We start from the raw sequence: 22,037 nt of genomic DNA on the forward strand, positions 1-22,037 counted from the left end.
ATAAGTATGGTGAAAGAATACAACCTTGACACACACCTTTTTAAATTTTAAACCATTTGTCTTGCTTGTAGGTGTATAGATATCCTATCACAGATAGCATTGTATTTCAAGGTAGATTTTGATATGTTCTTTTTGACAATGAATGTGATGTCATTCCTCTTTAATTTGTGATTCCCAGCATAGTATACCATATGATTGTTGGATTCAAAACAGTGAATACCTGTCCATTTCAACTTACTAATTCCTAAAATATCAGGGAATGGTTAGAGAGATGGGAACACCACCTTCAGAAACTTATAGACTTAGATGGAGAATATATCAAGAAACAATAGCTTTATATTTTGGTGTCTTTAAAAACAAATTTTTCTATGATTTTGTAGCAATATTTTTTACTTATCCTTATATATATATATACATGCATGCAGGTGTATTTGTCTTAGCTACCTATAATGTAATGGGGGCACTATCGGATAAACACTCAACCATAAGGTCGGTTTGAACTTCAGGGTCAATGGTTCAAACTCGCTACCTATTTCCCAGAAATCCTATACAGGATTGCTATGAGTCAGAACCAACTCAAAGGTACTTAATAGCAGCAAAAATGTACTATTATCAATTAAATGCACAAGTGGTATATACCATTTTAGCAGAATGAGATAAAGTGGATTATAAAATTGTGGATGAGGAGTATTAAGACTTTTACTGAACACTACTCTTTTTTTTTTTCTCATAAAAAAGAATATCCCACATATTCTACATCAAAGAAAATGAGTGAGAGACCTTAGTTTTTCAACAATATAAATTTTTGTTAATCTCCCATAGTGAAAATTTGACTTTTACCAATTTTGTTTTAAACAATTCAAACTTTGATTTTGATGCTTGCTTTGTAATATAAATATAAATGAACAAATGGAAAGAGAAAATATAATGATCAAAAAACAAATATTACAACAAATTACTATATTCTATTTTTAGACAGTTCTTGTATCTCTAACACGTTATAATTAAAAACACTTCTCTTCCATGCTCTTACAAATTCTTCATTGATTTTCTCACAATTATGCAGCTAAACAATATCTACTTTAACACTTAATAAGGATAATGAATCAAGTCTTTCTTGAATCATTGTTGTAGACAAAGGTTTTTTGAGTTTCTTTAGGGATAAAAATGAGTTTTCTGTTGTGTAGTTTGTGATTATTAAAGTTAGGAATATGTGTAATGCATTTTGACATTGGGAAATTGCAATGTACTTTATATTTCTTAATGGAATCACACACGCCTATGTGTGTAAAATTGCCTTTCCTGAATCTGTAAACTTAGTTCTCATGTAAAAGTGAAATTGTTGCACTTCTCCATGAAGGTTTGTATTTAAGTCACTGGAATAAGCCTGCATTAATTTGGATGTAGTAAAAATTAGACTCAATTATCTAACCCCCACCTTTTATTTATTAGAGAGAAATAGTATGCTCCCAAGAGACCCACCAAGATAGAGTTTCAATAATATGGGAAGGGTTTGTAGGAGACAGATGCTAATGAAGGTGTTAAGGTGATAGGGGACTTATAGTTTAAACAACCGTATGCATGAGTGCCCCTGTGATCCTATGTGGACTTTATTTCAGAATGGCACATTCTCACACGCTAAAGCTGGTATCCATTTCTTTTACTATCTTTCCTGTTCCCTTGCACTGTGGTGATTGGTTTTCCTTGTGTCCTATACAGTTGACATGTATGGTTCGTTGCTTTGGATAACTGGTGGTCCTGTTCTGTTGAAGCACTAAACATCTGCTGCTGAGCATATGTTTCTGGCAAAAAAAATACAGAACATGAACAAGGTAAAACACCAAACTACACAATTTGTTTAATTTAGAACATTTAAACAAAGTATTCTGAGGTACCTGAGGAACACTTAGGTTGAAATTATAGTAAATGTCAGATAAAGGACCTTGATTTAAAAAAAGTCAGTTTGATATCTTTTCATATATCTTTGTATTAGTCCAAGATATCATCTGTCAATTTCCTAATGAAATTTGAGTAACTTCAAAATCCAGGCAAATGTCACTATCCTTGCCTTCACCAAAGTAATGGTTGTAGTTGACTTTTCTGTTCCACATTGCATTTGATTTTATCTCATTGTTTCTTTCTGTGTGTTTCACAAAAGGGTCTGACACATATCAGACACTCACAAAATCTACCCATTGAATAATAATTAAATTATTTTTAGAAATTTTCATAAAAACAATGAAGATACTTAGATCCAAGTGGTATAGTGTTTCAAATGAGGAGGAATGTACAAATCAGTGAAAACGTATCTGACCCATATTTGCATGTTAGCTTATTTGACTTAAACATTTTAATCATTACCATAAATGGCAAAGTTTAGTCGGAGCAAATGATAAATGGGCATACAAATTGGTTTATAAGTTAGTAACTCTTAAATAAGTGAAAATGTTTTCGTGAATATTATGTGACAGACTATACTTTTTAACTGACCTTTCTGGATTAAGATCAAGCTTACAGTAAAACCAGAGAGAAAGCTTTCCTTAAATATGAGTGAGATTGTATCCAACATCAGGAGGTTCTGTTGCAATAAAAGCAGTGAAGAAAGACATCGGAAATGGTTGCTGTTCTTCAACAGTTTGCCTGTAGATTTATCAATGAAACATGTTTTTAGAAATTTGAATTTCCTACTACAGAAACGATCTCTGGTTTGGATAAAGTCATTTTGATATTGGTTGTAGGAGAATATATTATTGGAATGTTGGTTGATGGGTTCATTGAACTGGTAAACAGTTATGAATGGGTCAAGAACCAAAAGATCTCCTAGCTGAATTCATTCTCATCTTCTTGACTACCTCTAGAATCTTTCAGTAGTTGGTATTATTATTTGATATATTCATAAGGATATTATGTCCAGAACTATATGTCACTTATAAAGTAGCAAAACTGATTAGTATGCTTTGGAAAATGATGGATCACTTAACTATCTGGTTTGCCACCTACCTAGGCATTTTGTACTTCCTGAAGATAGCTCACTTCGCCCTCTCCCTTTTCCTCTGGCTCAAGTGGAGAGTCAACAGAGTGATTCTCATGCTTTTTATGTTCTCTTTGTTCTTGCTGACTTTTGATTTTTGGTTGCTAGAAATGTTTAATGATTTCTGGTTGAATGCCTAAAGGTAGATAGAAGTAATTTGACTTTATATTTAGATAACAGTAAACCACTCTACACCAAATACCTGATTCTTCTTAGCTTGACCTATTTCATCCCCATTTTTCTGTCTCTGACCTCATTGTTCCTGTTATATCTATCCTTGGTGAGACACACCAAGAGTTTGCAACTCAATGCCCTGGGTTCTGGAGATTTCAGCACTGAGGTCCATAAAAGGCCATGTGAATGGTGCTGTCATTCCTCTTCCTCTTTATCATTCACTTTTTTTCCATGCAAACAGCAAATTGGTTGACCTTTACACTTCAGAGTAACATAATCATAAAGTTTGTCATGTTAGCATTAACTGTCTTTCCCTCAGGTCACTCATTTATTCTGATTCTGGGAAACAGTAAACTGAGAGGGATTACCCCGAGGGTACTATGCATCTTAAAACTGCCTGCAAAAAGCAAATGTATTACTTTCACAGATAGAATTTCCAGAGTTCTTTTTAAGAGAATAATTTAATGAAGAAACTTTGAGAAGGATCAATTTTCACATCTATTGGTTTTGTCCCTCACCATCCTTATTATTGTTGTGGTTATGTGCCATGGTGTCTGTTCCGACTCATAACGACCCTGTACAGGGTTTCTGAGGCTGTAAATCTTTACGGGAGCAGAAAGCCTCATCTTTTTCCCATGGGACAGCTGGTAGTTTTGAACAGCTGACTGTGAGATTAGCAGCCTGATTTGTAACCACAGTCCTGGTGTGGCACTGTGGGCTATTGCGTCAGACTGCAAAGTCATTTGAATTACAAGGTCATTGGTTAAAGTTCACCAGCTGCTCCTTGGAAACCCTATACAGGGTTGCTAAGGGTCAGAATTGACTTGACAGCACTTAACAACAACACGCTACCAGGAGTCCTGGTGTGGCAATATGACTCATAGTGACATAGGGTTTCTGAGGAGCAGCTGATGAGTTTGAACTGCTGACCTGTGGCTCAAACTGACCTTACGGTCCAATGCATTATCCTGCAGCGCCACACCAGGACTCCCTATTTGTTTCCTTTAAGTATTATTGAGCATGAACGGGTTGCTTTTGATTGTTTCCACCCATGGGTCTCTCTACTTTGGACATGTCCTTGACAAAATGGAAGGTTGGCGAAAAACAGAAAGATATCCAAAGAGATGGACTGACACAGTGGTAGCAATAATGGGATAAAACATAAAAATTGTGAGGATGGCATAGACCCAGGCAGTGTTTCATTCTGTTGTGAATAGAGATAATATGAGTCAAAACCAACAGGATGGTACGTGCAGGACCTGTACATAGACCAAGAAGCTGTTGTTCGTATAGAACATGGGAACACCACATGGTTTAAAATTAGGAAAGGTGTGCACCAGGGTTGTATTCTTTCACCATACTTATTCAATTTGCATGCTAGCAAATAATTCAAGAAGTTGGATTGTATGAAGAAAAATGTGGTCATTAGGATTTGAGGAAGACTTATTAACAACCTGAGATATGCAGATGATACAACCTTGCTTGCTGAGAGTGAAGAGGACTTAAAATAGTTATTCATAAAAATCAAAGACCACAGTCTTCGGTGTGGATTGCATCTCAATGTAAAGAAAACAAAAGCCCCCACCCCTGGACCAATAAACAACATCCAGATAGAGGGAGATAAGATTGAAATTGTCAAAGACTTCATTTTGTTTCTATCAGTAATCATGGAAGCAGCAGTCAAGAAATCAAACAACGTATTGCATTAGACAAAGTTGCTGCACAAGACCTCTTTAAAGTGTTTAAGAGCAAAAATGTCAGTTTGAGGACTAAGAGGTGCCTGACCCAAGCCATGGGATTTTCAATAACCTCAAATATATGTTAAAGTTGGACAGTGAATAAGGAAGACCGTAGAATTGATGCATTTGAGTTATGGTGTCAGAGGAGAATATTAAAAGTACCATGGACTGTAAAAGCACAAACCAATCCACGTTAGAATTTACAGCCAGAATGCTTTTTAGAGGCCAGGATGGCCAGACTTTATCTCTCATACTTTGGACATATTATCAGGAAGGACCAGTCCTTGAAGGATATCATGTTTGGCAAGGTGGAGGGCCCGAGAAAGAGAGGAAGACTCCCAGTGGAATGGACTGGCAAAGTGACAGTGTCAATGGGTTCAAACGTAGCAATGATTCTGAGGTTGGCCTAGGACTGGGCAGTGTTTCATACTGTTGGGCATAGGGTCAGTATCAATTTGATGGCACCTAACAACAACACAGAAATAGTGAGTTCTTAAGTTTTTATATTTTTGTCTAGTTTTAAGGAGTTTCTTTTTACATTCTATTTTTAGAGTCTCATAATGAAGTCTTATTTGCTTTTTGTTTTTCTGTGTTCCCAGTAGGATTATCAACTAAAGTAGCACTCATTCCTCTAACAAATAGTTGAGGGTCCATTCTTTGACAAAGAAGCTCTGGTAGTATAGTGCCTGTGAACCGCAAGATCAGCAGTTCGTAACTACCAGCTGTTCCAGGACAAAGATGAGGCTTTCTGCTCCCATAAAGATTTATAGCCTTGGACACCCTCTACAGGGTCGCAATGAGTCGGAACTGACTCCATGGCACATAACCACCAACCACCACCACTTCTTTGACAAGCCCTTTTGAAGGCACTGGAAATAGAGTTAACAATAAGGAAAAAATATTTTCCTTCATGGTGCTAAAGTTATTTGTCAACTCTATTCAGCACTGGAGACACTGGCTGAATATGGAATGTGTTGTACAAGGAATGTGTTGTACAAAGATAAGTGGGTCACACACTGTGGTATCCCTAAAGATCTTTGTATTTGCTGCTAGTGGATAGAAACTTTTTTGCTTGGCCCTGTGAGATATTGTGAGGCACAGATCAGGGGGTTCTCAGTGCCTACAACTGATTTCAGTCCTACTCAATGGCATTCCTGGGTGTGGTTCATAGGTATTCTTACATTTTAAAATCTCTCCAGGTAATTCCAATGTGCAGTCAAGATTGAAAACTACTGTGCCAGGGCTACCTGCTTGTTGGGAATCCCTACCCCCAACATCCAATAATTTAAAGCACATTTTAGTGTTAATTAATTTCTTATAAGACAGAAATATATGTTGGTGGGGTTTTTTTTTTTTTTTTTTTTGCTTCCATTCCCTGTTTTATTTTATTTTGGGGGGTATACACAGAAACACTCAGGAATATATAATACTTTAAACAACCAAATGGTACATTCTGTAAGCCTGCCTCCTGGCCGCCAGCACCCAGTTCCTCTCTTCCCATGAGTCCGGAGTCCTCAGCTGCTCCCTATCTCCATGTCCTCATCTTCCTCATCTCTGCCTCCATCTCTAGTGTCGCTGCTTCTCTGGATAGGGTCCCACACTCTGCTTGTGCTCTTCTTTTTTTTTTTTTTCAAAGTCCATCTGGCTTCATTTTCTGCATGATTGTGGTAGAAGGGGGGAGTGCGGGTGGGGGGCGGATCGGATGATGGGGCGGAGGAAGCCCGGCGGCGGGCAATGCTTCCGACTCCTGTACCCCTCCTACTGCGAAGACTTTGAAGTTGTGGACAGTTGGGAGGCACGCTCTGTACATGCCTGAGATTTATTTTGTGTAGCCGAGTTTGGAGTTCTGTCGAAGGTGCTAAGACACCCCATGAGAAGGGGCCACGGGGAAACTACAAGTTCCTCCGTTGTTCTGAGTCAGGCCCAGGTAGGGGCTGGGTGGGTAGTGGCAGAGGTGAGACAGGCAGCTTGCTCTCACTTCAGGACACTTCTACAGTCTGGCGCTGGGGACTGGTGGCACGGGGACCATCCACTGCTCTCCTAGTAGGTGTGCCAGCAGCTCCATGCGGTCTGAGCCAAACAGCATGTAGGACTGGCCGTTCACGTGAGCCACAGTGACTGCCCAAAAGGCCCGTATCTGCAGGTGGCTGCGGTGGTCTTTTAGAGCTGGTTCTTCATTTTTGGTGTCGAAACCTTTTCCAGAAACCTTTGGGCTTGTTCTGCCGGCATCCTCACCTTTTGTGCGGCTGCCAGGATGCTTTGGAGCTCCCTGATGTCCTCATCCGGGAACCAGATGCGCATCCACAGCTCGCAGGACACCTCCAACATCTCGGGGCACTCCAGGTGCAAGGAGGTGAAGAAGTGCATGGCAGACATGCGTCCTTTTTCAAGGATCACAGAGAGGAGTCCTTGGGGGAATTGGACGGGAACCTGGAGGTGCTGACTGATGTTTGTGAGGTCTTTGGTCAAGTATTGCACTTTGCGGGAAGCTGAGCTGGGGGCTTATTTCCGCTGTCCTTCAGATCCCTGGGATGAGGCTGGGTCAAAGCAACAGGTCCTCTTCCATACGTGCTGGTAACAGCACAGCCCCTCGAACCCCAGCCATGAGTAGGGTGACAGCATGTCTTTGATGAGCTCCAACGTCCACGGTAGGGGCCCTATGTTGCCACCTGCCAAAGGTTAGGGCTCCAGGGCATGGCACAGGCGGAGAACCATGCTCTTCTCTCTTGATGGTCCTCTGTTTCTGTACTATAAAATTAACTACTCTCTCGTTCTTTTGTTATAAAACTTCTACCTTTACAATTGTTACAGTCACAATTAGTCATGATAGCAATTTCTCACTATTGAATCATAAGAATCTTATCCCCATCTCTTTTCACCAGACCCATCTAAACAAGATGAGAAGTATTCAGTGGGGACTCTATCTTTCCCCATTCTGAAATTAAACTCCCTCTTGAAAACTTCTAAGCTAGTCACTTTGTGCTTTTAGCACCCCCTCATTTTAGGTAGCCAATGCTTAAGTTGCATGTCCCTGTCCACCCTGCGTACAGAGGGGATAGGATTGATAACTGATGTGACAACTCCTTGATTCTCCTTTGGTATTTTGAGCTACTACATCCATAAGTATAGGTCAAGTTCATCTAATTGTAGCAATTTACACTTGTTTCTTTTATCAAAAATTATTTTATTTTTCTCTAGGTGAGTTCTGGTTATCATGCCATCAAGGCTAGGTCAAATGGGTACTATCTGCCAAGTTTGGGCGTTCTTGTGCATCTCCCCTCACTTCATATCAGCTGGACACTTCACTGTCAGCTCTAGCCCTCCGTGGCTATGTCCTTTTCCATGGGCTTAGGTGTCCCCAAGTTTTACCACATTTTGGGCCAACCAGTCTGACAGAATTATTATTTTTTAAAATTTTATTTTAAATGTTTTATTATGAATTATGTGATAGTTTACATGGGAGAACATTAGTTTTACATTCATTCTATGGTATATCATTTCATTGCCATGGTTACAATTCCCTCCATGCACCATCAAGCAACCAAAGGGTATACCCTGCAAGCCTGCCCCCTGGTCGTCAGCACACAGCCCCTCTCCCTCTCTGGATCTAAAGTCCCCAGCTGCACCATCTCTCCATATCATCGTCTCTGCCTGCATCTCAGTCATCACTACTTCTCTGGGTAGGGTCCTGCTCTCCGCTCTTATCCCTTGATGGTCCCAGGGACCTCCGATCCTAGACTGAAAAGTTAATCACTCCCCTCCTTGCTACAAAATGTCTACCTTTACATTTCCAACCCTAACAATCAGTCCTGATAACAATTATTCACTATTGTATCACAAGAGACCTATTCGCATTTCATTTCATCAGGCCAGCCTAGACAGATTGGATAGTACTCAGTAGAGATTCTACCTTCCTCCAGGCCCTCTGGATCTAGGTCAGAATTATTTTTTAAAGCTGTTTTCTACCCCTTTTTTTAAAAAAATAAAATAATTCTTGTTTTCCTTTCAGTTGACAATACTTTATTTAGAATTAAATAGCCAGTAACTTCCTGGAATTCAGAAGAATGGCTCAGATGGACATAGGGTTTTGATTTGTTTGTATATGCTTTTATATCTTTTTGAAAAAGTTTCTCCTTTTAGCCATTTCTTTAAGAAGTCCCTTGTTAACAAGTTTCAATATCCAAACCAATTGTCACTAGCCTCATGAAACTAGAACTAATGATTGAACTCAGTAGCAAAGTAGCAGCCTCCTCTGTGTACCGATTGCATTTTGGTAAAAATTTTGTTATTCAATAATAGTTTATCTATGGGTACTTGCTATACTACTCTTGATGCTATTTTTTAAATTCTTATACTTATTTTATAAAAAATAATTTTATCTCAAATATTAAACATTTCATTAAATGAAAATGAACCATGCTTTGAATTACAGAAATTGATTTGACACTTTTTATTAAAATTAAGATACTTGACTCCAAATCAGCTTGCGTTTCAGTTCAGGAGGAAAGCACAAATCCCTGTAAAGAGATCTGTCTCATATTTGCATGCCTGATGCCACCCTGTCAGATGTCATCACAAAGCTGTCAATACCAAGGACCAGTAGGCACATTCACTGTTGAATCTGGAAACCAGTAGCTAACTGAAACCAATGTGAAGGTTTTAATTAAGGTCTGTGAGACTGGATCTTCTTGCACATATCTCAGGTCCACATTAGGAATTAGCATAAAATAACACCAGAAAGACCTTCATGAAGATAACGGAGATGACAGCAATAGCCAAACTTTCTGAGCTACATAATGCATTTTTAATACAAAAGTTAAAAGGATCAAACTAGATATTGTTCTGTAGTATCTTGATAGTTAAAGTCAGTGAAACACAGTATTAGTTTTCTGGATATTTTTCAAAAGAAATGTCATCTGAAATTGAGAATCTCCTGCTGACCTTGGTAATAGGAGAATTCATAACGGGAATGTTAGGGAATGGATTCATTGGACTAGTTAACTGCATTGACTGGGTCAACAATCACAAGATCTCATCAGTTGACTTTATCCTCACCAGTTTGGCTATCTCCAGAATTGCTTATCTTTGGATAGTACTATTTGATTTATTTGTAATAGTGCTAAGACCACATATATATGCCATTGCTGAAATAACAACATTTATAAATTTTTTTTGGACAGTAACCAATCATCTAGCTACCTGGTTTGCCACCTGCCTAAGTATTTTCTACTTCTTCAAAATAGCCCATTTCTCGCACCCCTGCTTTGCTTGGCTGAAGAGGAGACTCAGTCGAGTACTGCTTGTCCTCCTACTGGGGTCTTTGTTCTTAATGTTTTTCAGCTTTTTATCAATAAACACATTTAATACTTTATGGATTGAAGCTTATGGAAGACATGAAAAAAACTTCACTTGGTCTTCAGATGTAAGTAAAACTCTGTATTTTAATAGCTTGAACATTAATTTGTTTTCCTTAATCCCCTTTCTTCTGTCCTTGACCTCATTGCTCCTTTTATTTCTGTCCTTGGTGAGACACATCAGGAATTTGAAGTTCAACTCTATGGACACAAGAGACTTCAGCACAGTGGCCCATATAAGGGCCATGAAAATGGTGATGTATTTCCTTCTCCTCTTCATAGTTCATTCTATTTCCAGTCTATCATCAGGATGGATTTTCTTTTCATTGAAGCAACAAGAGGCCACTTTATTTGTCATTTTTTTATTAACTATTTTTCCTTCAGGCCATTCATTTATCCTAATTCTGGGAAACAGCAAGCTAAGGCAGACTGCCTTACAACTACTGAGGCATTTTAAATGCCATTTGAAGAGAGTAAAATCTTTAACTTCATAACCAGACTTTTCTAGAATTTTCTATGATCCTAGAAAATTAAATTTATGAGAAATCTCTATAGGTTAATTTTCTTAACTAGAATCTTTAAAGTATTAATTTAGCGTCACTGAAAATTTCCTATAATGGGCTATCAACTAGCAACTTACTCACAAAGCCAGCTGACATGTTGGGTTTTTTTTTTTTTTTTTTTTTTAGAGCAAGCATTGTTGTAATTATGATTCTTGCTACTAGCAAGGAAATATCTGAGACTAAAGAATATTAAATGAACATGTATTAATTTTATATATGCTGTTAAATTACACTTGTAATTAAAATGAGGGAAAAAACCATGACTATTTAGAATTGAATACATCTAAATTGAAGTTGGTAAAACATTTGTAGAGCATTAAGTGAAAAATAAATAAAGGAACAGAAATGCTGAAAGCACATAATCTTGTAACAGCAGACAGAATTTTTAAAACAAAAGAGATTTCTATTATAATCTGAATATTATAAAATTACTAAAAAATAAGCTGTATTTGTAAAACAAAATGGAAAACTAAGTTCCCAAATTATGACTATCTTCAATATCCTAGGCAAAATTTATTCATATTACTAATTCAAGAAATTAAAATATACATTTCCATAATGGTACAAATCAACTAACGGACTTGTAAACTGCTAATCTTTATCATTTAAATCTAAGAAAAAATTAGATAATTCTCCCTAAGTGCCTAACAATATATTCCTGTTGTACAAGTATCAAAATCATACTCTGACACTTAAGTTTGTATGTATTCGTGGGTGTGCATGTATGTGTGAAAGGGGATTTCAAAAGTTCATAGAAAAATGGAATGAAAAGATAATGGATTTTCCCCCACAAAGGTTTTAAAGCTCCTTATATACGTAAGGAATATATTTTGTCATACCATGATTGTGTGTTCCTTGTCATAGAAAATAATCAACTCACCCGGGATAAAAACAGAAAGTTTCCAAGAGAATACCACATATTTGTGTACATTTTAGACATATTTGTGTGTCTATATAATGCTCTGGTAGTGTACTGATTACGAATAGGGCTGCGAACTGCAAGGTCAGCTGTTCAAAACTACTAACTGTTCCGCGGAAGAAAGATGAGGCTTTCTGCTCCTGTAAAGATTTACAGCCTCAGAAACCCTGTACAGTGTCGCTATGAGTTGCAACCAACTCCACAGCACATAACAACATATAGTGCTAGTTTAACTTTTATAATAAAGTAGCTGAAAATGTAAATATTAAGACTAGTTGATTATAATGGCTTGTAACATAGTAATTTTTAGAGATTATAAATGTAAGCATATGTAGAAATGCCCAAAATGAGAAATTTTTGTTAAAGCTTCTAATTCCATATTGTTTTGATGGTAGAAGCAAATAATAATAAACCAAATTGTAGAAAATAAATGTTGAAAATGTGTAGCTGTAAATTTTCATGGAGTAAAAACCAAAAATTTCATGGAGTAGTTAAGACACATCTGATGATGGAAAGAATATAAGACTTAAAAAGGCTTCATATAGTACATACACTCTTACCCCGGTAAATTATGTTGTGAACACATCTGTGTGGTACTGGTTCCATGCATCCATGATGATGATAAATGTATATCTAGATCTACATGGAGATATAAAACTGCATTCATCTCACTGAGCACTAAGAGCTTTCCGGAGCATTGTAATTGGGTTTTATTTTGCTTTAGGAAGTGGTATTGAAATCAAAATGGCTGTATTTAGGTTCAGACAATGCAGATAATTTGGTTTCAGTAAAAACAGTAAATACTTTGCTTACTACATGTGTGGGGTCCTGTTGTGCTGTAGGATAAGCACTAGACTGCTAACCACACAGCAGTTCAAACTCGCCTGCTGCTCCTTCGAAACCTCATGCAGGATCGCTAAGAGTTGGGATTGGCCCAATGACACTAACAACTAATGCATTTAGTTTGAGCTTTTTGAATGACATCATAGTGTTAATAAAAGCTTTTAATAGGATATAAAAGACTGAAACAAGTATGTTCAATCCTTGCTTCTTATAGTGGGATTTAGGAGAAAATGTCTCACTAGGATTAAGTCCTCACTTCTCATATAGTAACCTTGGACAGATGGAACAAGGATCTGTTCCAGGTAGAAGTGTAGCCAACAGCTACTTAGATTATAAAGATGAAGCCTTGTTGACATGCTGCCTTCTCCCTATTTACGTAGCAGTCTGAAACCAAGCTCTGCGCCTCCCCTTTCATGAGAGTCTGTGTTGGAGAACCAAACTATGATCCAAGAAGAGTCACAGCCAGTCCTGTGCAATCTGGAGAGAACTGTACCCTATGCTGGGACAAAACTATTGGAAAAGATGATCATCACTGTTTTCTTGTCAATTACTTCTTCCACAAATAAACTAATAGTCTTGATGTAGTGAATTAATCAGGAGAGCACAGTGACTCTGTAGGGTAAGCACTAGGCTGTGAATCACAACATTGGCGGTTTGAGCCCATCAGCTGCTCCACAGGAGAAAGCTAAGGCTTTCTGCTCCCACAAAGATAGAGAGCTGTGGAAAACTTAGGGTAGTTATGAGTTGGAATCGACCACATAGCACTTAGCAGCAGCAAAAATATAGGTTTATATCTGTGTCCTGCCCTAGAATTTATAAGCTGAGAAGATTATTTTAGAGCATTCAAACCACGTTGTCTTAAAACTTTATTGTAAGAAAATGTCACAGTGAAAACGTGCTGGTCAATACAGATCTCAGAGGATGAGGCATTGTTAATCTCTGCTGTTTCAGGTGGCTTGGGTGCTGGTCTTCATTAATCCTCATGTCCTTTGAGCCTGGGACTTCCGGAATGGAAATATAGAAACAAGAGGGCCATCTGCAAAACATGTCCAATGTCCACTCACCTCCGACATTGTGAATGGTGTCAACACTAATCTATGCCCTGTGTTGGATCATGAATAATACACCTTCATTAAAACACTTCATAGATGGTTGATCAATTCTGAAAGTTGAGTTATTTTTGAGTAGATCAAATCCCAGGTGGCCATTTCCTATTTTAGCCATTTTGTGGGTACCAATGCAGCACATATACTAAAATTGGAATGGTACAGAGATAATTAGCATGGCCCCTGCACAAGGATGACAGGCAAATTCGTAAAGTGTTCCATACTTTCTGGAGTCCTGGTGTGGACTGAAATGTTAGTTTGAACTGCAAGGTTGGTGGTTCAAATTCACCAGTAGCTCCTTAGAAACCCTATACAGGGTAACTATGGGTTGGAACTGACTTGAAAACACTTAGTAACAACAATGCCTTATCAAGAGACCAAGGCACTGTGGTCTATATTCCACTACTATTTCTTAGCCTCACGTTTAAATGTTAATTCTAAAAATAATTTATTTACCTTTTCACATAGGTCTGGCCTTGCCTGTGAATCTCAAGTTTCTATTAACTTTATTTCTGTTTGCCTTAAATTTGTAATGCTTTCAAAGGTTGACTTTTATCAATGAAAAGTTAAAATAATCTCATGAAAACCAGCTAGTCAGTATCCTATTTGTCTCTTTTGGGACTGAGAACCTCCACTGGAAAAGGAGACATTTCATATGTATGAGTTTTAAGTTTTACTCACATATTAATGTGATATTCTAGAATAATAAATACTATCTACTGTGCACTAAGGCAGGTTTGGTGTGGTGCTGTGGGTTAATGCACCAGACTGCAAAGCTGTTTAAACTGCAAGGTTGGCAGTTCAAGCTCACTAGCTGCTCCTCGGAAACCCTATACAGGGTAGCTATGGGTCAGAACTGACTCGAAGGCACTTAACAACAAAGGCAGGTTTATTTTCAGTTCTCGGCATGACCTTTAACAGTTGAGGAAACTGAGTTTAGGCAGATTAATGGAGTCACCTAAGACCACAGATGCCTGCCTGATTTAAAACTTCAACCTCATTCTATTCTTGTGGCTCATACTAGCAATGACATTAGAATTATCTGGGGGAAATTTTAAAAAGATGTAGTTAATTTTTAATCAAAGGAATACCTAGCTAGGAAAAAAAAAGAACCCAAAAAACAAGAAACAATTTTTTTCCATTTCTGATTTCTTTCCTCCAATCACTTGAATGTTTATATTGTTCTTGATTTTTCAGCATTAGATTTTGATTGACACTCCACCACACACATCCCAAGTAGATTTCCACTCCTAACAATCCTACAGGACAAAGTAGAAATACTCTGCATTTCAAAGGCTGTTAAGAACTGTACTGTGAATCACAAGGTCCACGGTTTGAGCCCACCAACTACACCGTGAAGAAACATGGTTTTCTGAAACCTTGTTGTTAAGTGACTTCAAGTTGGTTCTGACTCAGTGACCCTGCATAGGGTTTCTAAGGAGTAGCTGGTGGGTTTGAACAGCTGACCCTGAGGTCTGGGGCTTATCTTGCAGCGTCACACCAGGAGTCTGCATACAGGGTTGCTATGCTTCAGAACCGACTCATGGCACTTAACCACAATCTTTATGGAAGCAGACTGCCATATCTTTTTCCTTGAGAGGCTTGATGGGTTAAAATTGCAGCTGCAGTCCAGGGTCCTTGTTCACTTAATTAGAAGGATCACTCAATGCTTGCAACAACAGGCTCAAACATAGGGACAATGGTGAGGAAGGTGCAGGAATGGCAGTATTTCTCCTGTTGTACACAGGGTGACTATGAACGGTAGCACCCAATGACTTTTAATATGAGTATTATTCATAGTTGAGGCATGTAGTATAGTTTTTGAACGTTTTTTATTAGGGTTCATAATTGCCTAGGCATTTTATGTACAAATCACTAATGCAACAACAGACTCACTGAAAAACGATCTAACTTCTACATTTGAAAATACCAGGTACTCTTTTTACATTTTTCAATTTTAAACCTCCCACCTTGTCTCTTTTTTCAGGCATTTCCTGTTGACTTAATGCTATTTTTTCCTACTTGCTTCCCTACTTAATTTATACTGGAATCTTAGTTTTATAATTTAGTATGCAGTATCTCTTCAACTTCCCATTTTATAAGGGCACCATTATCACTCTCTTAACACCCCCAATTGCCAACCATACAATTACATTATCAAAGGCAGATAACATTTGCATTTTGTAACCACAAAAATAATTCCCTTAAAAGATGAAAACCATGAACATTTACATTATGATTATTTAAATGTCAACTGAATAGCTAAGCTTTGTCTATGATTGGATTGCCTTCTCTTTGGCTCCAAGGTCTTGATCCACATACTACTCCTAAAAGGGCTACTGAAACAGAATCCATTTCCATACACTCGCACCATCTGTTCAAAATCCTGCAGCACTTTACATGTTATTTTGAGGATGACTCTCTGGCAGTTGGTTTATTCACCTAGAATTCATTGTCATTGTTTTCTCTGGTGGGATGATGAAATGATATATTTTCCATATTCTATTACTAATAGCTTCAGCTTCTTAAATTATTCAATGTATGCTTACAATCCAATCCAATATATTTTTAAGTCCATCAATTTCCTATTTTGACCATGAGTTTATTGTACAATTTTTTTTTTTTTCTGGAAAGTTTAGTAGCTTTATTTATTCTGCGCCTTTGTTTACAAGTCGATGTTCATCCCGTTTTTATTTTGAGGATGAATTAAACCCCCAAACCCACTGTCATCGAGTCAATTCCAACTCACAGTGACCCTATGTAGGGTTTCCGAGGCCGTAATAGCTTCTTAAATATATCTGAGTCTTAAAGCTTTCCCCTTTTCTAGAATCACATATTCCCGTTTCGCGTCTCTTCGGGGTTCCACGTCATCTCGGCGCACGGCCTAGGAGGCAATCTCGCGAGATGGCGGGACTCACCGCAGGCAGCTCCATTTTCCCTTCTGGTCACCAAGGAAGAGTCCGCCATTAGGCTGGACCCGAATAGGAGCAATGTAATCATGGCTCTACAGGTGTACCTGCAAGCGGATGTTCAGTATCACGGAGCCCGCGATGTAGAAGTACGGAAAATTCATGCGTAGCTGCCAGGCCAAGTCGAAAAACGCAAGCAGGGTGCGAGACAATCCCTTGCAGAAGACCCCGTACGAGCCAGAGGCCGCGGCCGTGCCCAAGGCCCTGACGACCAAGGCTGAAGGAGCCTCTGCTGTGGCCATGGATTCGGTGTGCCAGAGCCCCGCAGACCCCCAGCTAAAATTTGGAACGAGGAGAGGTGAGGATGCTACTCAGCCGTCCGAGCTCTGACCTGCGTCTCCCAGAAGCGCGCCTACTCTCTCGCAATGCCCAAGCCACACCTTCGCTGAGTCCCTGCCCCTTCCGGTCTCTGTTCCTAACGGTATCCACCATTAAGAGTTCAGTACGTGGCACTCTATGATAAGCGATGGTCGACGGTTCCAACCCGCTCGGATATTAGTGCGTAATGCGTCTACACACAAAGACCCCATGTTTTTAACGTACCATTACAGCTAAGGAACACACTTTCAAGCTCTGAATTTTTTAATGGACTATTTCCTACTTTTAAAATTGGAAAATTGTGACAGAAATAACACAGTAAAATTTAAATGTAAAGGAAAACACCTACATATACGTGTTGTGGAGTCCTGGTCTGGTGTGGTAGAATAAGCAATGGACTGCTAACTGCAAGGTTGTTGGTTCAAACCCATCAGCCACTACTTAGAAACTCTCTACAGGGTCACTGTTGAGTCAGAACCGACTGTATGACGTTTAACAAAAACAAAAACATACGTTTTGTATCATATACGATCACATTCCCACCCATGTAAATCCATGAAAAGTCCAGGTTAGGTATGAATGCTTCCATCATTTATGGAGAAGCGTCTGTGAAATGTGGTTAGGCCCCTTTATTACCAATCCCTACTTTCAAAGCCTGAATATTCATATAATGGCTCTGTCATAGGCATAATACTTGTCTGGTGTTACTGGACACACTTTAAATGATTCACATTTCTACCTTTACTAGTCTCCCAGTTTAAACAGGAAGCACTGTGTTCTTGTCATAGATGATTTCTACATCTATGGATTATTCAGATAGGTAAACTTTGCTGGTAGCCTTCAGATTATAGTCTAATTATGACAAGCATTGTTATGTATTCCAAAATCTAACCTAGCAATGCTTGCTGATAGTAGCAATTCCAATTACTATACCCTACAACACCTGTTTCTAAATAGCCTATTGATGTTTACAAATAACATGCCACTGTGAAAATTTTAATCTGAACTCTGTGTTCCTAGTCAGAATAGCCTATTCCATAGCCATTTTTTTTTTTTAAAACTTTTCTCCCTATTTTAGCTGTACCAACCCTCCAGCAACTAGACAACAAAACTGGCAACAGGCCATTCTAAACAATAGAACTGACTGCAAGCCAGTTAAGAAAATCTAAGAGTAGTGTAAGGTGAATGATAACCAATTCTGAGAACCAAGAGAGATATGTGTTTTCTCTCAGTATACAATTTTCTCTCTGAAAATGGAAAGAATAAATAAACAGAGCCATTCAAGACAGAAATGATGATAGCCAGGAATATTCCATTTCTATCTACATTAAATTGTGTCAACACATTTTGTCTTCCACTTCTCTTCTGTCCCTTGCTTTGACTAACTCCTTGGAAGCCTTGTATTTTACCAAGTCCATGAGAAAGATAACAACTGCCTACTGGTGACAAATGGTTGCTCTTGGCTGCTAATGGAAATGCTAGTGGTTTAAATCCACCCATAAGCAATGTGGAAGAAAGGTCTGGCAATTTACTGTCATAAAATGACAGCCATTGAAGACCCAATGGAGTACAGTTCTACTCGGACACAAATGGAGTCTCCATGAGTCAGAATTGAGAGCAGTGGGTTTGGAGTTTCAATTGATAACATGGCTAGGTTGATACCCTATTCCAATGGAAAGAGATTAGGTAAAGTAGAAACGTCATGAAGCTGTAATTCCTACCTCACGAATGCTCCAGAACTGATGAAGGATTTCCATCAGGAGAGTAGATAGGAACACTTTTATGGTTGTCATTTTTGTTTTGCATTGATCTTTACCTACTTGAATGACTGATACATATTTCTTGCCAAATAGGCATGTATAAACTAGTTATTAACAACATGTATTTTAAATCATTTTTCTGTATGGCATTTCATTGTCTCAAGTTGACCTCTCTTATTCCCTTATTTTTATTCCATATCCAGTTTTAGTACTACTGACTTATTTGTTTGATGATCCTTTTGAAAAGGTTTAAGATAAGTTTCTGTGAGTTTTCAAAGTACCGAATTGGTAAAATTTCAACTCTATTTTTTTTTTTAAATTTGTTAATATAGCTCTACAAGGGTAAGTCAAAAAGTATTGTTAAAAAATCATAGAAATCTTTATTAAATAAAAATACAAAAATTTGAAACTGTTGTGTCCTATCGTCCATTTAGGTCTATATACTTCTGAAGGTTGTGTTTCCATCTCTAACCCTTCCCTGAAGAATCCTGAGTTCTTTAATTTATGAGGTCAATTTAAAAAGCATTGCTCCTGGGGTTCCAGTTCATTCATGCACAGGTTTATTCCAAACAAAACACGTTTGAACATGTCTCTGTGATTAGCATACAGCTACTGACAAGTTCTCTCAATGATACACTCACTTGTCTTAGTCTCATTTGGGTGCCTTAAAAAATTACAATGTGAAAAAATGGTCCAATAAAACTGATTTCCAAGGGGATCCACTGGGTCAGTTAAATTCAAGGCAGGGAGGTTAATTTAAAAGGTTATGGGGCCTTTTTTTCTGACACCCAAAGAGTAATCTTGATAGATTTTTTTTCAAAGGACACAAGATGATCAAAAGGATTATACAGAAGTTATAAGAAAATTGAAAACTCCACTGATGAGAAAAAAAAAAAAAACAACAACAGGAAAATTCTGTCAAGGAATTTTTCTCCTCATCACTTCAGTGTACTTGCTCCGGCTATGGTAGTAAGGGCTGTCCTGTAACCATATCGTTGGGAAATATCGCCCAATCCACTCTACAGTCCTGATCTTGTCCCTTGTAGTAAATGTCACCAACCATCTCTCCCATAGCAATTTCTATTCAGTTTGGTTCAATAATTCATTGCAATGGCCACAAAGAACTCATAAACTGTGTTCACTTAGCAGGTTTATTAGGAAAGTTAACAGGTTATAATGCAGGGTCAGAAATCCTCAGGGCACTGTTCTTCAGGTAGGGCAGCTTCTCCTCAGCTGTGCCCACAGGCAGGCCTCTCTCTCCCAGGACAATGCTACAAAGCTCTTTAAGAGATGCTGACAAATGCCCACAGGTCACACCACTCCACCATAAACCTCAGCCTGAACCTAGCTCCCCAATTAAGTTCCTCAAGGCACCCCTCTCCACAAACAAGCCTCCTGCCTATAAGCTTTACTTGCTCCATGGGTTGAGAAGTCCACTGCTCTGTCTGTCTCATGCTTTGGCTCTTGGTTCTGCTGTTGCTGCTTCTCTGTAACTTGTCCTACGTCACAGCTTTCTGTCCCTGGGTCAAGGAGATCTAATACGCAGGGATCTTAGAGTCCAAAAGACATGAGTCACACCTGGCTTTTCTTTGATGATCGTGAAGTCCCCCATTTAGGCTACTGAGATGGCTCATTTTATGCCCATGGTAGAGTTTCTCAAGTTCTAACAATTACAATTAACTGTGTACAGTTAACAATTACAGTTAAACATTCACAGCTGAATCGTATCATCCCATCGGTCTCTTCTCCCATCTTCTCTTACCCAGATTCATCAGGAAAAATCATATGCAGAAGTTTCAAGACTAAGAGTTGTGGTTGTTAGGTGCCATTGAGTCGGCACCTACCCACAGCGACCTTATGCACAGCAGAATGAAACACTACATGAAGACTAAGAGTAGAAGATATAAATTAATTCATTGAACCCCTTCCCTTCAGATTCCTTTTTGGCCCCAAACTCAAAGAATATTTAAAAGGAACATGAGTCCTTCAAGGTTGGCAAAGCTGCCATTTTGGCATTGTGTGCATTAAAGAGCTTAGAATTCTTTGGGGAAGGGTTAAAGAGATGGAAACACTGCCTTCAGAAGTGTATAAACCTAAATGGAGGAATAATAGCTTCACATTTTATGCTTTTGCTTAATGAGGGTTTTTTAAAATATTATTTTATAGTAATACCTTTGACTTACCCTTGTATTATGTATGAAATGTATTCATAATTCAAGCATTGGATCCGAATGATTTCAGCGGAAAGGGAAACATTGTAATCCAATCAAAGAGTCTGCCCCAATTGCATGCTACTCGGTCACTATTACAGAAACTGTTTGAGCTTTAGTGGTAACTTTTATACTCTGAAGTATAAAACATTTGGCAATTTCTGGGTCAAGTCAATAGAGTAAATCCTACATCATGCTGAAACAAATCATCGGATACAGCATTAGAGATCTCGATCTTTTTATGTATGTGTAAAAATGGCATGGTGACCGTGCTGTCTGACTTTCAACATCAAAAAACTAGGAAGGAGACTCATAATCAGCATCAGTCGTCCCAAGGCTGATTCCTATGAGGGCGAGTTCAGACAGGCCTCCTTTCTCCAACCTTTTTACCAGTTCTGACACCAACTATTCCTCGGATGGCACACTGTACTTCTCTGCTCGTTAGATAATTGGTTGCAGTGGTTACACAGAACTCACAGACAATACTCACAAAATGAGAAGCAATTCAGGTTACCATTCAGGATCAGGAAAGACTTGGGAGACAGTTCTTTGGTCAAGACAGCCATTTCTCAGCTGTGCTTACAGGCCTCTTCCTGATCCTCAGCCTCTTGGGCTGCCTTGGCCTTCACCATGTTTAGGCAAATGTTAACAAAGTTTTTTACTTCCACCTATAAGTGCTCATAAGCACTCCACTCTGCTAGGATGGGGCAGCAGCAGAACCAAAAATCAGAGCACCAGACAGAGGAGTGGGCTTTCCAAGCCTATGGAACAAGTCGAGTGCCTTTGGGTTGGGTGACTTGTTTGTAGAGTGGAGTGCCTCCAGGCACTAAATTAGTGAGTGAGGTTTGCTGACCTAAGGAGCGACAGCTGAATGCTTTTGGGCTGAGGCTTATCGCAGAATGGAGGGCCCTCTATAGTCAAGAGCAAGTTTCAGTCTCTTTGACATGCATTTTTTTCATTCCTTCCTTTCCTGTCTTTTAAATGATCTTTTGTTTTCTTCTTTTCTATTGTTCTTGATGTCATCCCACAACTCTTCAGATCTTCTGTCATT

General features: G+C 38.6%; 2 protein-coding genes and 2 pseudogenes across 2 annotated transcripts; 2 read left to right on the top strand and 2 right to left on the bottom strand.

The window, feature by feature from the left end:
* The window catches only part of LOC102825625, a 17,143-nt pseudogene extending 10,383 nt beyond the window's left edge, over positions 1-6,760 (top strand).
* A 174-nt stretch (positions 6,761-6,934) lies between these two features.
* Positions 6,935-9,553, bottom strand: LOC102826006 (annotated as a pseudogene).
* A 300-nt stretch (positions 9,554-9,853) lies between these two features.
* LOC102826390 (taste receptor type 2 member 42-like) lies at positions 9,854-10,792 on the top strand. The gene has a single exon (XM_006866073.1). The coding sequence runs from the start codon at positions 9,854-9,856 to the stop codon at positions 10,790-10,792; it is 939 nt and encodes a 312-aa protein (XP_006866135.1).
* Positions 10,793-16,733: 5,941 nt separating this feature from the next.
* Positions 16,734-16,940, bottom strand: LOC102812669 (uncharacterized protein MGC39606-like). Its single transcript, XM_006866058.1, has one exon. It carries the CDS (start codon positions 16,938-16,940, stop codon positions 16,734-16,736), a length of 207 nt encoding a protein of 68 aa, XP_006866120.1.
* Between the last annotated feature and the right edge of the window lie 5,097 nt (positions 16,941-22,037).

This window comes from Chrysochloris asiatica, unplaced genomic scaffold, assembly GCF_000296735.1.
Source record: "Chrysochloris asiatica unplaced genomic scaffold, ChrAsi1.0 scaffold00086, whole genome shotgun sequence".
Classification (NCBI taxonomy): domain Eukaryota; kingdom Metazoa; phylum Chordata; class Mammalia; order Afrosoricida; family Chrysochloridae; genus Chrysochloris; species Chrysochloris asiatica.

What these genes read in the sequence shown, in the direction of transcription:
- LOC102826390 (XM_006866073.1), top strand. Translation starts at nt 9,854, where the DNA reads ATGTCATCTGAAATTGAGAATCTCCTGCTGACCTTGGTAATAGGAGAA.
- LOC102812669 (XM_006866058.1), bottom strand. Translation starts at nt 16,940, where the DNA reads ATGGCCACAGCAGAGGCTCCTTCAGCCTTGGTCGTCAGGGCCTTGGGC.